The 20,497-nt window shown below is 39.4% G+C and overlaps 1 protein-coding gene across 1 annotated transcript; it reads left to right on the top strand.

Annotated features, from left to right (window-relative positions):
- Positions 1-1,021: 1,021 nt before the first annotated feature.
- LOC113668992 (NFX1-type zinc finger-containing protein 1) lies at positions 1,022-19,662 on the top strand. The gene is made up of 16 exons (XM_089195168.1): positions 1,022-1,203; positions 3,196-4,139; positions 4,237-4,706; positions 5,479-5,634; positions 5,901-6,034; positions 8,521-8,558; positions 8,991-9,148; positions 9,276-9,524; positions 10,026-10,320; positions 12,216-12,541; positions 13,056-13,260; positions 13,462-13,862; positions 14,758-15,571; positions 15,982-17,067; positions 17,618-17,773; positions 18,101-19,662. The coding sequence occupies exons 2-16, from the start codon at positions 3,206-3,208 to the stop codon at positions 18,205-18,207; spliced, it is 5,529 nt and encodes a 1,842-aa protein (XP_089051294.1). The 5' UTR covers positions 1,022-1,203; positions 3,196-3,205; the 3' UTR covers positions 18,208-19,662.
- The last annotated feature ends 835 nt before the right edge of the window (positions 19,663-20,497 follow it).

Here is a 20,497-nt window from a genome sequence, read left to right as displayed (position 1 = left end):
GTGATTTGAGAGAGAAAAAAGAGAGGATTAAGAAGTTATTTATCGGCTCGAGGTGGTGACCTACGTCCTTGCTTAAAAATACTGCCGGGCCAGCTGGAAAAACGAGATAAATTTATGAAAAATGGCAGCGAAGGTAAGGATATATTCGGCGACTCACGAAAGCGTTGCCGTGCCGTGGGCCGAGATAAGACCACGCTAAGAACCGGACCGCGCTAAGAACCGATAACATTGTAGGATTCGTTACCGTGCCCACTGAGAAAAAATAAACTATTTTATTGAGGAGAAAAACTGATTTATAGAACTACGTATAATGCGGCAGATTCAAGTTGTACATACCACAACACGGAAAAACCTGTTCACTGATAGGAAAAATTTTGGTTAGAAGCAAACATTGAGGCTGTGGTCACAGAGACATATATTCGACGTAAGGTAACTATGTTTATTCAATTTCCTGTCTATACACCGTAATCAGAGCAATTTTCAAAACGCCGATTATATTAAAATACTTATAACCTGAATTAGGTCTGACCGAACGTGGAAATATTTGGCTATTGGTTATAGCGCATGGAACTCACCACGCTCGGTGCGTACGTCATGAACTTGAGCCAAGTATTTTCCTGTCCGGCTCTACCACTCAGATATTGAGTCAATTTCCTCTCCGCTATCCCCCTTTCCCTATTAGTGTCTACCTAATATGTAGTGTTTGTCTATTGAAAACCTCTAAAACAGGTTCATAATTGCACACGGTATCGTATTTGGCCGAATTCCATCCATTTAATCTGTCATGTCTCATCTCCATTTCTCCACGGCGTTGCTGTAACTGGTCTGCAAACATAATCAAGTGGCTATTTCTCCTGAAATAGATAGCATTGGAACTCCCGTTTTATTTCAACATTGAAACCCTTCAGAGTCAAAGTTTAACTAAAAGCTCGGTTCAGGCTCTCTATCAGCGGAAGTAACCTCATAATTCCCCATTTCCCGGAAGAAAGCTTTCGCTTTCTAAGAAATTTTGCTGCATTTTAATTGGCTCTCGTTTAGTCGCTCCTATAGCGATAGTTCTATATCTGTGCTCTGGAAAAATCGTATGAGGAAGTTTATCATGCAACGGTGATATGTGACGATTGAACAAAAACCAAGCTGTCGTGTAATCCTTCACAAAAGCCGTGGCTTGCCTATGTTTGTTGGCTTCGTCTAGCATTTGAGGTAATGCGGAGCTAAAACTTATACGCAAATATTCAAGTATCCGAATGTAATATTGCAATCAAAATATCTAGAGTATCTGAGCCGGCATTACGAGATTCATTACATAGTTTATATCTAGATCTCACTTCGCTAACTTGAACCTTATCTATCAGTGTCGAATCAGAGTGTAAAGAGTAGAGAGAGAGTTACTTATACATACAATAGAAGTTATCGGCAATCTCAAACTTAGCTACCACTATCTCGCAAGGGATCAATTGCATAGAAATTCAAGACTTAGTTTGCATAGACTGTTAGCAAAGCGCTACCTGTGCCACCTCTAGCAAACACATACAATGTGCAGCACCTTTTATCCGATAGAGAGTGGAAATAGGTCGGCGAAATAATCAGTTTGCCATTGCTGTAAAGAGCTTTAGGTTGGCCTTCGTGCATATTTAATTATATTCTTTAGAGTAACAATGTGTATGATGTGTATGACGGATTTAAAATATATGAAATGTATGACTTGTGACCAAATTTTCGAAAGTTAACAAGTTAGCTCGAATCTTGAAAATTGGAATGGCTTGACGTTAGGCCGGTCATGATGATGAGAACACTCCATCCAAGCCGGAAATAAAGAAATATGCAAAACATCTTGTTATGATCTTCTTGAAGTGAGCGCCAAATTTGCTCGAAATTTGTAAACTGATCCTAAGAGTGAATATCTACGGGATAACCCGGTTTTATGAGCTAAGATCAGGAACTGTCATCAGGAATCGACATCAGGAATCGACATCAGGAACTGTCCGGAACAGTTTCGCTGACAAATCGTCGAACGAAATCCCATTTTTATTTAATTATTTCTATACAAAAGTTAATATGGCGCGTGTCCAATCGAGTGGTTGAGTGAAATTTTGCTAACCGTCGCTTAAGGATTCGTTCTTAGAACGGAATACGGATATCTCATGATGTGGGTGTCCATTTTCAACATGTAAATATCTGACACGTGGCAGTAATCACATACGTCGTTGATAATCCAGAATGCTTTTGTACTGATCTGGTTTTAATCCATTAACTCCTATGAGTGACTAAGACAGAATTTCTCTTCACAATATCAATATAAAATCAACCAAATAACTTATGAGATTAAAGAAAAATATCAATTTGGGGATAACTAGTTGATGCAATACTAAATTATCTGAACGAACGTTATAAGAATTTCATGGTTGATAATGAGGAGAATTACACAATTGATCTGGGAGTTAAAGGGTTAAAACAATGACTTTCGTGCGTTCTGTTGTAAACATTATAACTGATTACCATGGCTTTTATGCGTAGCTTGTAGAGTTCTACAGGATCATAGATCAGAAAATGTGTCTCTCTTTATTTACGCAATCAATGCATAAAAGACTCTTAATGCATATTCATGCCCGGTATCTTTTATTTGTTCATGGTAGGAGTATTTTTAACTGAACAAAGAATCTCCACATTTTTTGAACAGTGCTTGCCTTGTTAATCTTATTCCCAATCCTTCTTTATTGTATTTATACCTACATAAAATGAAGTTGCTAAAAAGCCTGAATTGTCTGTGATCAGAACTGATACCAACTTCTACCTTGTTACAAGCACATGCGCGAATGGGAGGGTAAAAGCCGATCAAAGCTATGGTGTGTTAGATATGGATAGCTGTTCTTTGATACCAAGTGAATGACAGACTTTTTTTAATGAGAGGGGTCATTTACCCTCCTAAACCATATGCATTTATTTTCTAAGTACTGCATAAAAGTTTTCAAATTAAAATTTCAACAGTGATATTATTTGCCGTTATTATGGCTTGATTTGTCCTTTGCATGTAGGACTATTATCGTCGGTCTTTCGGAATTTTTGGTTGTCGAATAAGGAGAGATTTAAAAGTTCCGCAAAAGGTTTGGTAGCAGAGACCTTCTGATTTCATAGTTGGAAGGCATATGTGAAATTCACTTTTTAACTGAGTGATCTTCCTCTTATTTTTGTCAGAAACATCCTAATGGAGCAAACCAGGGAAATTTGGAAAGGACGAGGAGATCGCAGAGGGAGACGAAACGGAGGTTGGAGAGGTGGTTGGCGTGGCAGTGGTAGAGGTGGTGGCAGGGGCGTTAGAGGAAAAGCTGGTGGAGCCATCGGAAATAGCATAGGGCCGGAGGGGACATTGGATGTTAAAAGAGAAGCTGGAGAGGTGGCTGGTAGTAGTTTGCCCGGTGGGAGAGGAAGAGAGAGTTGGAAAGGCTGTAAGCGAGGTGGTCGGGCAGGTTTTGGAAGGGGTGGAGGAGGAAGAGGAAGTTGGAGAGGTGGTTGGAAGAGTAGTGCTACAAATGGTGAAAGGGGTGATGGAAGAGGGGCTGGAGGAGACACTGGAAGTATTCAGTCTCAGGGACAATTGAAACTCAAGGACCTCCAGAATCTGAAGAACAAAAGCCCGGACGACATTGTTCTCCATTTGACATCAGAAAGTTGCTTTCGTTCCACCGAATACTTAGTTAAAGAGCAGTCAACAATCACAGACGACAGCATTGTTTTATTAGTAAACATTTTCACGAAAGCTTGCACTAGCAAAAGCAGGGATGATCTTTATAAACTACTAAGTCTATTACCGGGGTCTTTGTTTCTCAATTTGCACCTGAGGCGCAACCTGAACAGGCTCTTTGTGGATCCAATCCCGCCTTTCGATGTGGTTGCGTATTTAAGGAACGTTGAACAAATGATGAACGAATTGCTTCGAAGATTTCCAAACTCTCACTCTGATCTTCCTCTGTCAGACCTGTATTGTGCAATCAGGTTGGCGTTCGATTCGGGGCAGTTGGAAGATGAAGCACTCGTGAAAGGGGTGGATGAAATGATGCAAATGCGAATCGAAAAAGCTGAGGAGTTGAAGAGGAAAGAAGAAGAGGAAAAGCAAAGGAAAATGAAACCACGGAGAATTGGTAAGAATCTTTCATTCTTTTTAAACATTCATAAGCAATCTTTGCCCTTTATAATTGTACGTTTTTGTTATCAAACAAATCTTTCTCGCTCTCTTAGCCGAAGACAATGATGACGTCAGTCCGCCCGAAAACTTCCGATGTCTTAGTGTTGTTCCTACTCAGGAGGACATCTTGACAGGAGGAAGACCTTTTATCAGAAAAAACAAAGTTAGTGGTGCCTATGAAGACGCGGAACACTATTTAGACGTACAGTTTCGACTCTTACGAGAGGATTTCCAGCGGCCTCTTCGTGAGGGGATCACAGAGTTTTTAGAGCGTTCTTGCTCCCACAAGATTGGTGCCTTACAGGACATACACGTTTACAATGGTGTTCGCTTACTGTACCCTGTATGCACTTCCCACGGTATCCGTTGCAAGGTCGAGTTTGACAACTCCAAGCTCAAAAAAGTACGGTGGGAAAACAGTAAACGGCTTATCTTCGGCTCGTTGTTGTGTTTGTCCTCAGATCACTTTGAAAATATTGTGTTTGCAACGGTGGCCAACAGGGAGCTCTCAGAGATAAGACGAGTAAGTTTAACCTAGTGGATAAAAAATGAATGAACATTACGTGGTGATTTCCCACTCCTTTTCTCTTTTTTTTTTTGGCAAAGTCTCTTCCATTATTGCTCTTCCGCGAACATTTCTTGAAATATTTCTACCCCTTTTGGAAAGGAATTCTGCCGAAGCTATCGAGAAGATTTCAGATATCTTTTCAATTTTAATGACGCAATATTATCTGGACGCAATCCACTTTATGGAGGCGCGGTGGCGGTGGTTAGTACGCTCGATTCCGAATCGAGTGGTTCGGGTTCGAGCCCTGGCCGGGGTCACCGTGTTGTGTTCTTAGGCAAGACACTTTACTCTCACAGTGCTTCTCTTTACCCAGGTGTACAAATGGGTACCAGCAAATATGCTGGGGGTAACCCTGTGATGGACTAGCATCCCATCCAGGGAGGAGTAGCAATACTCCTAGTCGCTTCATGCTAAAGGAAACCGGACTTAAGCGCCAGCCTCAGCCAGCGCCAGCCCCACTTGGGCCGGTCTAAAGGCTTTACTTTTACAATCCACTAAGAATGGTTACCTGTCTTAATGAGCAAGCTGAATGAGCATTTTCTCCTCCTTTGCTCAAGTAATTTCGTCCGACATTTGGCTGTTTTGGCAAAATTTTGGGCGACTTTTAGGCTTCTTAATATATGTGTGCATCCTGCTCACAAGTATACAAACGTATTAATGGGAGACGTTCGTTCAAGATGCAGTTGTTAACAAATGTATTTTTTGTCTCGTGTGCTTCCTTTTTAAGGGTACGCTGGACATACAATTCATCGAATCATCTGATAACGTGAGACTTGAAGAAGGTGATGTGTATCAGATGGTAGAGAGTACTTCCTACTTTGAAGCGTATCGTCACGTGTTGAATGGACTGCAAGCCATCGATCCAACTGAGTTCCCTTTTCAGGTACAGGTGATCCCTTCCTTATAAATTCCTTTACGGTAGTTCTCATGTATGTGGATTTTAGATGGAAACTTCTACATTTTAGTTCCACCGCACAACTCACATGATCATGATCATCTTCTATTTGCCTTATTTACACAATACAAAAAATTTGTTTACAGCGGTTATAGCAGTAGATCAGACTTTTCAAGGTAGAAATCTGTGCTCTTTACTAGGATAAAAACTGATGGTTTCTCTTCATGACGCTTACTCTTATGATTAACCCACAGAAGTACATTGTAAATTGCCAAGAATATGTCGAGCCCCCTTCTTATTTAAGGAGTGAACTGCACGAAGAAGTAACTTTTGACTTTACACCTATTATGAAGAACATGAACCAGGATACTACAGATACTATTAAGAGGTACGAGAGGAAAAATGGGGGGGGGGGGGGGGGGGGTGAAACACTATAATTATAATTCCTAATAAGCCACTAATTGTGTATACACACCTTATTCGGTTTACTAACAAATAGTATGCGCGGATATAATGCGAGTTGCGTAGTATTTTTTCTCCGAACCCGTCGGGGCGAGGAAAATACGAGAGGTGAATAGAATGTCCGTTAAGGATTTATTACACCGCTCTGATTTCATTTTCTAGTATTTTGGCCTCTAGTTTTCAAAGTGCATCCTACGACGTTATCTGAGCATCCTATCGATCGCATATGCCGTGTACGAAAGACAAAAACAACACAAGTGTAACCATAAAAGTGTTTGTATAGGTAATCACATGATTTCGAGTGCAATTTGGAATAAATAAGCACGAGTAAATTTTTTTAAAGACTAACAAAGTTGCACGAGCCCTACGGACTCGTGTAATTTGTGGTCTTTGAAAAAATTAACAAGTGCTTGTTTATTCCGAATTGCACGAGAAAAATCATGTGATTACGTGTTAATAATATACATGGAAAAATACGAGATGGCTTATTAAACATAAGCAAAGCGTGCGCATCAAGTGCAAAAAAATAAGTTATTCAAACCGTGCGTTCGGTAAAAACAACCGCGTACGATCAAAACAATACTGATGCAATGATATCTTCACATCTTTAAGGTGCAAAAAAGTTCAAAGTCCGGCTAAACAGTTCAAGGAATTGTTCAGTCTGTGTCCAATCACTTTCGATGAAATGGAATTGTCGTTTCCGAGGTTTAAACATGTTTGTTTTTAATTTCGGCGTCGGATCGCTCGAGCAAAGTGTTAAGCTGGGTCTGCTCATAATTATCGATTTCCTCGGCAATTCCCTTCTCTAAACACCACTTTTTCCAAACCAACAACAAAAAAACAGTGCTTTTTACAGTGTTTTCGTTGTTTAAGTTTTCAAATTTTGTTGCGACATCATGAAGGCTCGCATTTGATTGGCTATCTGTGAGTTTCTTTGATTATTGACCAATCAGAATGTCTGTTTTTTTTCTTTCTTTGCACTGAATTAACCCTCTTCTGCACTTAATTAACTCTCTTCTGCACTGAATTACCTGAAAACTGCATTTATCTTAACCAATCAGAACTGAGTAATTTTTCCATGTATATTATTAGTACACGAATAACAAAAAATCCCCAGCTTAAAGGTTCATTACTTTAAAGGTGAGGCATCAGAAAAGTTGATTAAAACCGAAGCTGGGATCGCTCATTGCGGCCTTTTCGTAGTCTAAAATCTTGGCGTGTCTGTAGGTTCCGATGCCTCAATAGTATAAGAAGCCTTACGTCATACTATGACGTGTGTAGGTTTGCCTCAGTTCTCGTCCAGATTAGCCGCAAGATTTCAAAACTTTCAAGGTTGTTTTTCCGATTTACTCCGATTGAGATAAACCTGATAGAGCTCATAATGAAAACTTAAAATGCTAATGATCCTTGGTGGGAAAAACAATGAACGTGTGACTTTTTCAAGCGACGTAATTAGCTTTGGAGTCAACGAAATTTATTCACAAACGCGATGCGAATAATGGCTGAAAATCACTCGCTGACTTCAAGTGAAGCTGTGCGACTTTTGGAATCTTCTTTATTACGAACGGTAAATACTATTTTTAAGTGTTAATATGTTTTTAGAGTATTGTTCAGTAGAAGATTTGTTTTAAATCGTACAATTTTCAGAACTTTCAACACAAAGCTCGGTTGTGTCCTCGTGTACCGGTACACAAAAGAAGGAAACATTAACGAACTGTGTCATAAGTCCATGTATGGTTATGAAAACAATAGGAATTCCCTCGTGTACCGGTACACCAGGACAGCCCCCAAAGCTCAGCATTTTTTGGCCGTGAATTAAAGTAAACAATGATTCAACCACGGTGAATCTATCATGCGGCTCTCGTATGTGCAGGAAATTCGTACGTTTTTCACTTGGTAAAATTTCCGCACAGCCACATCCTACATTATGCATTCAGTTCTTGAACAGAGGAAACAATGACAAAAACAATACATTTCCGTTGGGAAAACAGATTTGTTTTACAATAGTATGGGGTTGTGCGGAAACTTTACCTTTCACTTCCACGAAGCAAATTTAGCGTTTCTGTGAATTAAGTTTTTCTCTTGAACCAGTTCTTGTTCGTTGCTGCTTTGCCTTTTATTCATAGTTTTCGGGTAATACGTAATTACAAGGGAAACCGGACACAATTGTGAGAAGACTCTTTCTTCGTGAAAACTCTCCGTGTGCATTCATATCTCGATATACGCATATTAGGCATGAACCATTATATTAGCTGCAGATCAAAAGAACAATTAAGTCGAGTAATTTTATGGATTACTTTAGACTAGCTTAGTTATCTGGGTTCATCATTTTGATACCATTTAATAATGATATCATTTCTATGGCGATAAAGTATGCCATATCTGAAAGACTTCTTTCATTCTCATCAACAGTTGGGTTGCTTTAGCGAGAACGCGTGCACGTTTGAAGGGTGAGTGTATAACTTATTTTGAACTGTGTGACGTTACCTGACTATTTGAAGATTGATCTCAGGAGCTTGCTTGCACTTTCAGTCTATTAATCAGGTATACATCCCTTTTTCTATGTATGCTCTTCAATGCTATTCATTGAATACATCTCTATCAGGTGGATAGCGCGGTACGTGTTATTAACTCTTATCCGCAGGATAACGATTTATCCGTCGGATTGCGTTATTCGTCCTTTGAACAACCGATAGGGTCCACTTCTTATTATGCCAGTACTTTGGAAAAGGGTTATAGGCAGGCAAACACTTTACGCAATTATTTATGTTTAAGAATCACCCGCGGCGAATAAAAAGTTGATAGGTACACTTGATGCTATGAGTACCCACCCTCTCATATAAAACTTGTCTTGGAACTATCTTTGCAATTTTGTTTTCAAGGAACTTCCGTACCACTTCTCAAACTGTCCTCCTGGCCTTCTGCAGAAGATCTGGATCTTGATGATTCTCAGTTCAGGGCGCTGCAGATGGCACTAACCAACGAGTTTGCAGTCATTCAAGGACCACCTGGTACTGGAAAGACGTTTATTGGGTTGAAGGTAGGTTTGAAAGTATTACGATTGATGCTCCTTGCAAATGCAGAAAGTTGGCAAGGTAGAAAACTGTCTACCTCAACAAAATGTGCTGGTCTATCAAATCCTGTATCACCTTATTTGTGTCTTGCAGATTGCCAATGTCTTGTTGCATAACAAAAGCAAGTGGGATTTCAATAGAAGGAGTCAAAGGAAGATTATCTCTCGACGTTCAGAGAATCATCCAATACTGATTATCTGTTATACGAACCATGCACTAGATCAGTTTCTGGAGGGAATCCATCAGTTTCATCCCAAGGGGATTGTGCGGATTGGAGGCCGAAGTCAGAGTGAGATTATGAAGGAATGTAGTTTGTCAGAGTTGAAACACCGCATGCGCATGGTGAGCATAATTTGAGGCACATTTATTGCCGGATAAAATTTACTACTTAAATTCCATCCCATTTCTTTTAATCCATCTATACATGGAATTAGGAGAAATGTTTGACGTGGTACTTGTATCTCCTTTCTTGCAAATATTTTCAAAATGATACACAACCCTCTAAAAGGCCGAAACGAAGGTTCCATTATTGCCCTTGCTGTTCGGGCAAACTGGGCCCAACATCCTTCTATCATTTGACCAAGAACGACGAAGAAAGAGGAGTTGAGTGGTGAGATAATATAGTTTCTGAGGAATAATAATGTTACTTGTGCTTTTAACCGGTACATCATCGTTTTTATTCCCCGTTTTGTGGCATTAAATCCAAGTTTATCTTTTTGAGAAGTATGGTCCGAATTGTTATGATTATCATTGCAAGTAAATCTTCGACGCACTAAATCTACTTAGTTTCACATTTGAGGGTGGTTATAATCCCGTTAATCTTTAAATACTCTCTTTTCACAGGCGAAGTTAGTTCCCAGCGATATCGGAAAGGAGTTATATGAAGCTCATAAGAAAATTGAACGCGCTGAATCAGAACTACAAAAAGCAACCGATGGCCTGCAGAAATGTCGTAAACATGTTTTTCATGAGGAAGCCTTACATTATCGTGCCCAGAGCATGACAGAAGCCCATTACCGATCCTTGAAGCAACCTTTTGTGGAAAATGATAGTATAAAACACAGTGCAATGCTACACTGGTTAAAGCTCTTGGTTAACTCGGCAAATCCTAGTCAAGGAGATGTTTGCGAAATAGATGGTAGGTATAAGTAAACTGTCCTAGATCTCTTCTGATTTGATAACGTTTAAATAAAAAGTTATTCGGTCTATCGGTATCTGTGCTCTACGGACATTGTACACAGTTGGAAGTATTTTTTTTCGGTTGACAATTGTCTTTATTAACTTGCAACTAAAATGACAACAGTGTAGTACTAACACTTCTAAAAACACTTACAGTAATTACGATACTTACAGTGCTTACGTTACTTGCATTACTATCCCTATTGCTATCTCTACTTGTCGATACCAGGAGCCATTACTTAATGGGCTCCGGTCGATACTCACGATTATGACCACTTACACAAAGATTTTTCTCTTAAACTAGCTTACATTACAAAGTATGTGATACTTACACTACTTGCATTACGAATTTAAATAAATATTAGCTTACTCTACACACTAAACAATACTCCCACTTGGTGAGGCAGATACAATTCATGAAATGTAGATTGCAGCACATCACAGACACAGTGCAGATGCTTCAATTACATTTCGGAGCTTAAGTTCGTTTATAAAAAAAAAAAAAAATAGAGCAGATTTTGAATAAGCCAACCACATATTATCTCCGCGCGGTATCAAAAGACCTCTTACAAAAAGCGTGCACACAGGAGCAGTCATAAAAGAGATGGTTTAAGTCTTCTTTGCGCAAAAGGAACACTTCTCTGACTAAATAAGTCAATTTTAAATAATTTGGTCTTTTTAAACAGAATATTATTTAATAATTTATACTGAAAAGAATAGTAATAAGTTTCACTTGCAACGTTATGGGGGATCGACAACACTTCCTGCAACGCGTTTGAAATCTCTAAATCGGTTAATAGAGTATTGAACCTTTTTGGATGGTAAGCTTTGTTAGTGATCAACGGCGAATAAAAATGTTTTGACTTAGCTGAGTAAGTGTCGAATTCCGTATTATTATATTTAAAAATCATTGGGTCAAAGTGGGAAAGACGATACCTTGTCCTTACGCACAGACAACCGCATGGCAGACCATGAAAATTAGAATCAAAGCCCTATATTATTATGGCATTCAAAAGAACGCATATTATCCAAAATGAAATGATAGATCTTTTAAATAAATCTGAATCTGGCAATGCAGATGGACATAAAAAGCTAGATTCCCTACTCCATATGCGAAATCTTTGCAAATTAACGTCATTTCTCAATAAGAGATGTAAAATAGGCGTGAATCATTAGTACAGTTGTCGATACATGTCATGGATATGTTGCTGTTATTACACGATGATAATTTTTCTGTGATTTGAATTTTCTATAGGGGATTATATTTCGAGTGTTTAAATTTCGCGAGGATCTTGATTCGCGGGTCTTTAATTTCGCTTTTTTTATCAATAGCGAAAAACGCGAAAAAAAAAAAAAAAAAAGACTCACCAATCTTTAGTACCAATAAGGTACTCTGAAGCTTTATCCAGGATTTCGTCCTATCTTCTCTAGACTTTAACACCAGTTTCTGCTAAAAGTTTATTCGCTAGACTCTGCCATTTTGATTTGGAAATCTATCTTTTGCCGGCCGAGTGGTACAGTGTTATTCGGATACAGGTCCGGTCCGAAAATTTGAAAATCCTCATGCTAGATTACGTCTAGTTATACAGGCATTCTAGGAAAACTAACATATGGAAATAGTAAAATTAAATCATTCTGAAATTTTTTGAGGATAAGTTAAGTCTATTAGATGATTGCATTTCGATTTGGAATCTTTAGAACGTTATTAAGTCAAGATCCTTTCTAACCTACGCATGCTAAGGAAAGGGAAGGTGGAGTGGAGTTTTATTTTATTTAGGATGAAATGATTATCTTCTTTACGACGGTCGCAGTTTACAACCTGGTAATAATCATCATTTCATTTATCTTCTTGAGGAAGGGAATATGTAGAAGAAGGGGAAGAAAGAGAAGAGGAAGACGGTGAAGACAAAGAAAACGGAGACGATGGGGATGTTTTGTATGAAGCGAATGTTATGGAAAACCAAAGATTGTTAGATGACGACGACGAAGGTTACCAGTCAAAACCCACGGGAAAACCTCAGGACCTCCTCCAAGTTGTGAATCCATTCATCGATCACGGTGAGGAACGCGGTGATGAGTGGCAAATACAGAACGCATATCGTCTGATAAGGAAACTCAAGAAGATCATGCATTTTGAACTGAGTAAAGACGATATCATGCCCAAGGAGAGGGCGGAAATGGTTAGTGTAAAGTGTAGTGAGTGTAGTTACATTCATATTAATTAATTGACGCACCAGATAGTGTTTATGAGAACTATATGTAACCCTGATATAAAAAATTAGGTAAAGGGCTCTGCTTTAGACTGCTAATTTAAATCTTGCCTAAGATTTCTTATCTGTTAATTAGGATATGTTTTGATATGTTGATTTTCGTGAGCATTTCAGATCCTATTTGTCTTCAAATTCTCTTAGACTTATCTTTTGTCTAAGCAATCTATTCTTACAAAGTCCAATATTTTTTTTTACGACTCTCAATTTTTCTCAATTTCTAAAGCTGATGAATGAAAACCAGGTGCCGCAATTGCAAAATGCTAACATTTCATATTATTGCGTTTACACAGATAGTTCTGCATCAAAGTCAAGGTATCGAATTTTGATAGTTACTCCAACCCAAACCAAGCTATAGCGTACTGAAAGATGATCTTTCCTGATTTAAAGTTTATTAGAATAACATCAATAAGTTTCTCTACTGTAGATCACAGATGTTTGGAATTTGAGCCAGGAAGACCGCTGGAGGTTGTATCGGCGTTGGGTAAAGGACGTACGAGAGCGTTGTCGCCAAGAGATGAGGTACTTCCTCTTTGACTTTGAGAGAGGTGTCAGCGAACTTAAGCAGCAAACAGGTCAGCTGGACTTGTTCATTCTAAGGAGGGCAAATGTCATCGGGATGACCACAACTGGTGAGTATGGTTAAAAATACCTTATCTCTTTCATCAACCTTTACAACATAACTCAAAATGGTATGCATGATCTGATTGGACTTCGCCACAAGTACGATCAAAGAAATATTTGATCATTCCTGCTATGTTCTGTTTGCCCACAGTAATTGACGATAGTCTTTTCTTTTCATTATTTTTTTCATTTTTTAAATATTTATTTAGGTGCGGCGAAGTACAGCAAAATTCTGGAAGAATTGCAACCCCGAATAACCATTGTGGAAGAAGCCGCTGAAGTACTGGAGTCACACATTGTTACATCGTTAACTCCCGCATGCCAGCACTTGATTCTGATTGGCGATCATCAGCAGCTCCGTCCCAACCCTACAGTTTACGAACTCGCCAAGGATTATAATTTGGACGTGTCGCTCTTCGAGAGAATGGTGAAGAATGGAATGCCCTATGAACGATTGCGACAACAGCATCGCATGAGACCTGAAATTTCCAAAATGTTGGAGCATATTTACTTCAATCCAAAACTGGAAAACCACAAGTCAGTGCTGAATTTTGAGAACATTATGGGTGTGACTCGTAATGTGTTTTTTGTGGATCACACCGAAAGTGAGGTGAGTTGAAGACAGATATATTACAAATTCCTTAAGTGTTTCTCGGGTTTGCCCTTTCGCCAGGTTGGGGGGGGACAATGTACATGGTCCCCAGGATTTCGTCCGCAAACTTACAATCAGATCTTCCTCTTTATTTTAAGGAGGGCAAATAACTGTGCCGAGTTTCCTTTACATGACTAAAAATTTAGTTCAGTTTCTACCTTTGCAATGAAAATAAAATTAGATAAGGACGTTGATCATGTCAAGCTGTGTAAGACCTTAGTGAGGTGTTGTTCGCCGATATTGTTTACGTATAGCCACACTTGTGAATCGCCCCGGAAGTAAACTAAAGAAAGAAGAGAGGAGGATATTTTCCTGTTTTACCCATATAACAATGTAGGTTGATAAGTCCTAGGACATATTTAAATATTGTTTGAATACTTGTGTACAAACCATGAAAATCATCTCTCACGTTCACTGATCTTCAATATAAAAGATAAGATCGAAAGCATCGAGATCAGTAAAATGTCTTACCTGTGACATTCCGTGCAACTTTGAGCTCTTTTTGTTTGCTATGGATCGTACTCAAATGACGTCACGCTATGATAATTGTCTACTCAAACAAAAAACGGCGGCCATGTTGGTGTAACAGGCTAGTCAAGCAATAAACATTTCCGAAAGATTTACATAGCTGCCAGCCACGTGAGGGGTAACAAGCTATGGTTGTTACCGTTATTTTTGTTAGGGAAAGTCAAAACAGCAATAATAATAATGAGTATTAATTTTTTGTACATTATAAACAACTTTGGCTTGGCATTTATCTCTACTTTCTATGTACCTCTTCCGTCCGACTAAAAATAAGATCTGAAATAGGCAATATAGTTATGACTGTTTCTTTCTTTTTCATTACATTTAGGATTTTCTGGAGGAGGGAAGGAGTAGGTCAAATGAACACGAAGCCAGGTTCATAGCTGCCCTTTGTCGCTACTTCATTCTCCAAGGCTACGAAAAAGAAAAAATCACAGTGCTAACGGCTTACGTTGGGCAATTGACCCAATTAAAAAAAGAAATGGCAAACAAAATCTTTCGAGGTGTTAGAGTCTGTGCTGTGGATAACTTCCAGGGAGAGGAAAATGACATAATTTTGCTTTCGCTCGTTCGAAGCAACGAGGATGGCAAAATTGGTTTCCTGCAGATAGAAAACCGAGTTTGTGTGGCGCTATCTCGAGCGAAGAAAGGTTTTTTCTGTATTGGTAATTTCTCCCTACTCGCGAACAAGAGTTTGTTGTGGAACAAAATTATAAACGACATGAGAGACTCAGGAAATGTAGGAAATGCTTTGAAACTCACTTGCCAAAACCATCCGCAAAACGTGATCCACGCTTCAGTTGCAGACGACTTCAAGAAGGCACCCGAGGGAGGCTGCACCGTACCATGTGTCTTTCGACTCCAGTGTGGTCACGTGTGTGATTTGATGTGTCACCCCATGGACCCAGATCACGAAGAATATCGGTGTAAAAAGCCTTGTACCAAAACACTTTGCGATCTGAATCACAAGTGCCCCAAGAGATGCTTCCAAATATGCGGGCCTTGTCGGGAACCCTTAGATAAGATCCTTCCTGGATGTGGTCACCCCCAGAAAGTTCCTTGTTACCTCTGCAATGATCTCGCTCAAGTTAAATGCCAAACGCCCTGTAAAGTGATTTTAAAATGTGGACACGAATGTGCTGGTAAGTCTGTTAAAAACCGTGGTTACCTATAGAAGCAATTCTACAGGTTTCAAAACGTTTCTGTGCATAAAGGTGGTTAATTTGTTTCAGTCAAGTTGAAATAGGTTTTCATTTAATTCGCGGGAGATGCGTGGGACTTTTTAAAAACCCGATAGCACCGATTAGACTTTGAAGTCGTTTTTCATTCTTTTGAAATGACGAACTTGTTTCATTGGCTTGCTCTAAGCGACAAGTTTTCGAATTTTGCCCAACAGTTTCTTGTTACGGGAATACAATTTCTGGGGCTTAATATATCAGGATGAATATGGGTCTTAGAGAATGTAAACAGTTCGGGACGATTGGATAGTGACAATTACAACTTCACACATTCACTTTGAACCCGCTGATTCCTATTTCTCTATGTTCACTAGGTGATTGCGGTAGTTGTATAGGCGGTCGAGTCCACATACCTTGCACAAATGATTGTCGCCGAACACTATTCTGTGGGCACACATGCTCTAAGGCGTGCGCTAGGATCTGTCCACCATGCACGGTAAAGTGCTGCAACTATTGCGAACACAACGAATGCAGTAAGAAGTGCGGGGATCCTTGCGATCCATGTGAAGAGAAATGTGCTTGGCGATGCCAACATTATGAGTGCACAAAGTCATGCAGCGAGCTTTGTGATCGCCCTCGTTGCAATGAACCATGTACAAAGCCTCTTCCGTCGTGTGGTCATCCTTGTATTGGTCTCTGTGGGGAACCATGTCCAAAGAAGTGCCGAGAGTGTCATAAGGACGAAGTCACAGAAATCTTTTTCGGTACAGAAGACGGACCAGACGCTCGATTCGTTGAACTGGCGGACTGTGGTCACGTGTTCGAAGTGGAAATGATGGATCAGTGGATGGATCAGGCCGACTTAACACAGGGTGGGAAGCCTGTTGATGTTCAACACAAGCTCTGCCCAAAGTGCGGGGTTCCGATTCGTACCAGCTTAAGATATGGCAACGTTGTCAAGAAGATCCTAGCGGACTTCGAGAATATTAAGGGGAATACTTCCTCCTTTGAAATACCTCGAGGTCAAGAAGTAGAGAGTCTGTTATTTGCACTGCAGGGAATTAAGCAGTTTCCCGAAGACCGAGATAGTATCGAGGTATTGCTAGGTCAGGCAAATCATGCGGCTGAAGCACTCGATGTGATAAGGAACCAGATCAGCCTTTTGTCTTTTCTCCAGACCCTTAAAGCCAACACGCACCGTCAATTTGAGAGAGAAGACCTTCCGCGGGAGATGAAGGAGAAATTCGATCGTAAAGTGGAACAACTCCGAGATCGCGTCATGAAATTAAACTACCGAACGCTCAATTCTCAGCAATTAGAGGAACTTAATGAGGAAATGCATAGAACGCAGCTTCTTTTTGATTTTAGATTGCTGATAATGCAGCTGGAAATCAATGGAGTTGATCTGAGTATTACTGATGGCTTGATGAAAGAAGAACTGGACTCAGAAAGGAAGATTGGTAAGAATACAGTTATGTTTACAGTGCAGTACGATAATACGATTTCGAGCAGTTCTGTGAGATGAAACAGTTAAGAACATGCAAGGGTCGAAAGGAGGGGGAATGGACTACTAAAGTTTTTCTTTAATGATCTTTGCTCAACTTTTCTTCTCAAAATGTATGAATAAGCATATATTTCCTTTAGATAGGAAAAGGTGAGTCATCGCAAACGGTGACTTGTCCACCATAAATTGTCGTCGTATTGTGAAAAGCGTACTGTTCGCGGTACATTCGTTCTGTAACGTAATTGATCAAGTTTGAAAACGTAAGGGCTTTGTATTGGCAGATGAAAAATGAAGTGTTAGTTATGATAGGTCGACCGTTGAGTGGCAACTGTTGGGTATCTAGGTGTGGCAAAGTAGTGTGCAGTTTACCCCACCCTTACCATTGCACCATCATTTTGTGATTTTCGAAACAAAATTTTCCATTAAAAAGAAAAGGTTTTATAGACAGTTTGTAATTCATCAGATTCGTGCGAAAACGTGTTGACTAATGCTAAGGAAATTTTCAGGCAAAGCATTTCGAGATCGATACACTGCTCGTATCCAACGTATAAGACGGGAACAAAACCTTCAAGCTTTTAAACTGGCGATTTTAAGGGACAAACAAAGTGTGATTGTTAAATCAAAGTGTCTGGCACAGCCTCGTTGGCTCAAGTGTCCAAGAGGTAAGTTTTATTTATAATTATTTGTTTGGTAAAATTCATAGAATTGTACTGGCCCCGAGATTAGGATTTAGACTCTCTTTTTTCACTTATTTATACCAAGGTTTGGTGTATTTTCTTAAGAACCCATTACTTACTGGAAAGTTATAACCAGCTCATTGTCCAAAGTAACAGCAGCAGGGCGGCATAGGAGCTGTCTAAGTACAGAAAATTAACAATGGTTTTCAATCTTTTCTTTAAAAAATGTCTGAAGGGCTAACTTAACAATAACACCAGCCTTTTTTACAAGTGAATCTCATTGATTTTTGAAATTTTATTCTCACTTTGAAGGTCACATCTGGATCACAGAGTGTGGCCTGGGGATAGACGAAAGTAAATGCCCGGATTGTGAAAAGGATCGTAAGGAACATCATGCAGATGTAACAATCACAGGGTAATAAATATAGTAACCCTAATTTGTGGGTGAGGCTCCGCAACTTCGACTTTTATACAGCAAATTCAGATGTGAGCTGAGCATGAACCAGAGGGAGCTCTATTACTAGACCTCCTTATCGAGGATCTTTTCAACTCAAAATATGGTGTCAAACTAGCTTTTCAATTGAAGCATTGCAGCCATAGTTTCCAGGAATTAAGAAGAAGTTTGGAGTCGAGACTGTAACCACAGTTGATTTCTTTGTGATACCTGGTCACCTGGCCATAAGGCTAGCTTAAAAATTCATTGATTATTTTGTATTGTAGCTAGTGGATGGTACTTCTCTCAAAGAGTTTCAACTCAGCCTTCGGAGAACTGAAATTTTTAAGGGGATTGCCCAGCTCAGTTTCATATACAGAGATTTAACACAAGGTCATAGTATGTTTGGGGGGAGGGGGGATACTCTTTAGAAAAATCGTTTTATAGTGGAAAATTATTTATAACATAGCGCACATGCTTGCCTTATATAAGTCCTAGTGAGCCGCTGTGAACAAAATCTTTATTTACGTACGACCGTGCGTAAATAAGATGACTTGAGCACCTTGAAGCACCTGGCTTCAGAGTTTCCTACCTGTTTAGCTGCGGTGCAGTTTTCCTTCTCTTTGAAATATGGAAGAAACCAGCGAAGAACTGCCCAATTCTTCTATCGGCATGGACCTTTAATTAGGTCCTGATCCAACAAGCAACAAAAATAAAGCCGAAAAAACTCACAAGTTGCACGTTTCGCAAATTTGTCAAAACCCTGATAACTTCGGGTCTTTGACTTTTAAAAAAATTTTTAGTGACACTTGAGTTCATTTGGCTTTGATTTTCTCCATTTCATATCAAACTTTGGGTTGGGATTTTGGTAACAACGGCACGATTTTTTTATCCTTTTATGGGCATTGTCATTGTTGACAGCTTTGAGGCTCTTTTGTTATAAGAACAAAGGTTTGAAAGAACCGACGCGTATCCGATTTCCGAGCGCGAGATTCAAAATCTTCGTTAATGACCTGAATGTGACAAAATCTTTCTTTCTCGGGGTGGGCTTAGGGAGAAGTTGTCTAGAGCAACGCCAAACTTGCCGGGGGACAGAAGGGTAAATTTGTTACATGGAGAGCGGCTGTCGGCTGTGTAAAGTTCTCTCCTTTTTCCCGCAAATAAACGCAGAATTTCGAGGTAGAGAAAGGACGACAGTTTGTATCTTAAAATACGAATGGAATATGCCACACAACTATCGTAAAAGAAATCGAAACTGAAGCGAAGGTACAAGTATTTTTAAGTATTTTTGCTGGCCTGTTGTAATGCGCGCCAAACAAGTTGCGAGAAAGCTGTCTGTCTCAAGCGAAGAATTAAAAAGCGTCATAACCAATTATATTTGAAATATCTACTGTTAGAGCGGTTTATTGTCATAATAAAACCCCTTTCAGTGCATCAAGACCTTGAAAGTATTCAAAGCTTTTTAAACGCTTTCATAGTATTGTGTATTGTCTGATCGTCAACAAACCATTAATTGATGACTTTTTTTCTTTCCGTGAAGAAGCGCGCTTGCTTGAAGAAGCGGCTGGGCAGTCTTGAAAGGTTCTAATATAGACTTTTACTCAGATTGTTGTGGGAATCACTGTGCGAATTGCCTATGTATACAATTAAACAAACTTTGTTTCCGTCCCGAAACATCTTTGAAAGCGTCTTTGAAATTCGTGCTCAGTTGACATCAATTGTTCTCTTGTCAGTCCCCGTAATTTTTGAGCATTTCATTCGCAGTTATCGGTTGACTGGATCAAATGCTCTCGCTCAAACCAAAGTATAAAATGTAGCGTGTTTTTGACCAGCGAATGGGAACGTTAAATAATAATAAAAGGCTTCTTCGCGCAGATCCTTATTGTCGCTCTGTTATGAAAGAATTTGCTTATGCTTTAGCTGTGCGCATATCAAGTTATGGATGCACTTAGAAAGTTTGGAGAGCACTCAAAAAGCTTGAGTTGCTCTCGGCTGCGCCTCGAGCTACTCTTACGCATTTCTCGTTCTCTCAAAACTCCCGCGTGCATCCATAACTCGATATACGCACGCTAAGCATGAAAAAATTCTTAATTTTAACTCCAAATGTGATGCTATGGTCATCAGACTAAATATATACGAATAAATATGGGCATAAAAATCGACTTGAGGAACGATATAGGGGAAAATCTGATGTAGTAAGAGTCCTGCATGATCTTCATTAAGAAAATATGTAAATTATTGCTTCAGAATACAATACAAATCTTTAGATGGTTTGA

The sequence above is a fragment of the Pocillopora damicornis genome, chromosome 2 (genome assembly GCF_964200805.1).
Source record: "Pocillopora damicornis chromosome 2, jaPocDami1.2, whole genome shotgun sequence".
NCBI classification, from domain to species: Eukaryota; Metazoa; Cnidaria; class Anthozoa; order Scleractinia; family Pocilloporidae; genus Pocillopora; species Pocillopora damicornis.
The sequence above is the reverse complement of the archived record's forward strand: the minus strand, read 5'-3'. Positions and strand labels throughout refer to the sequence as shown.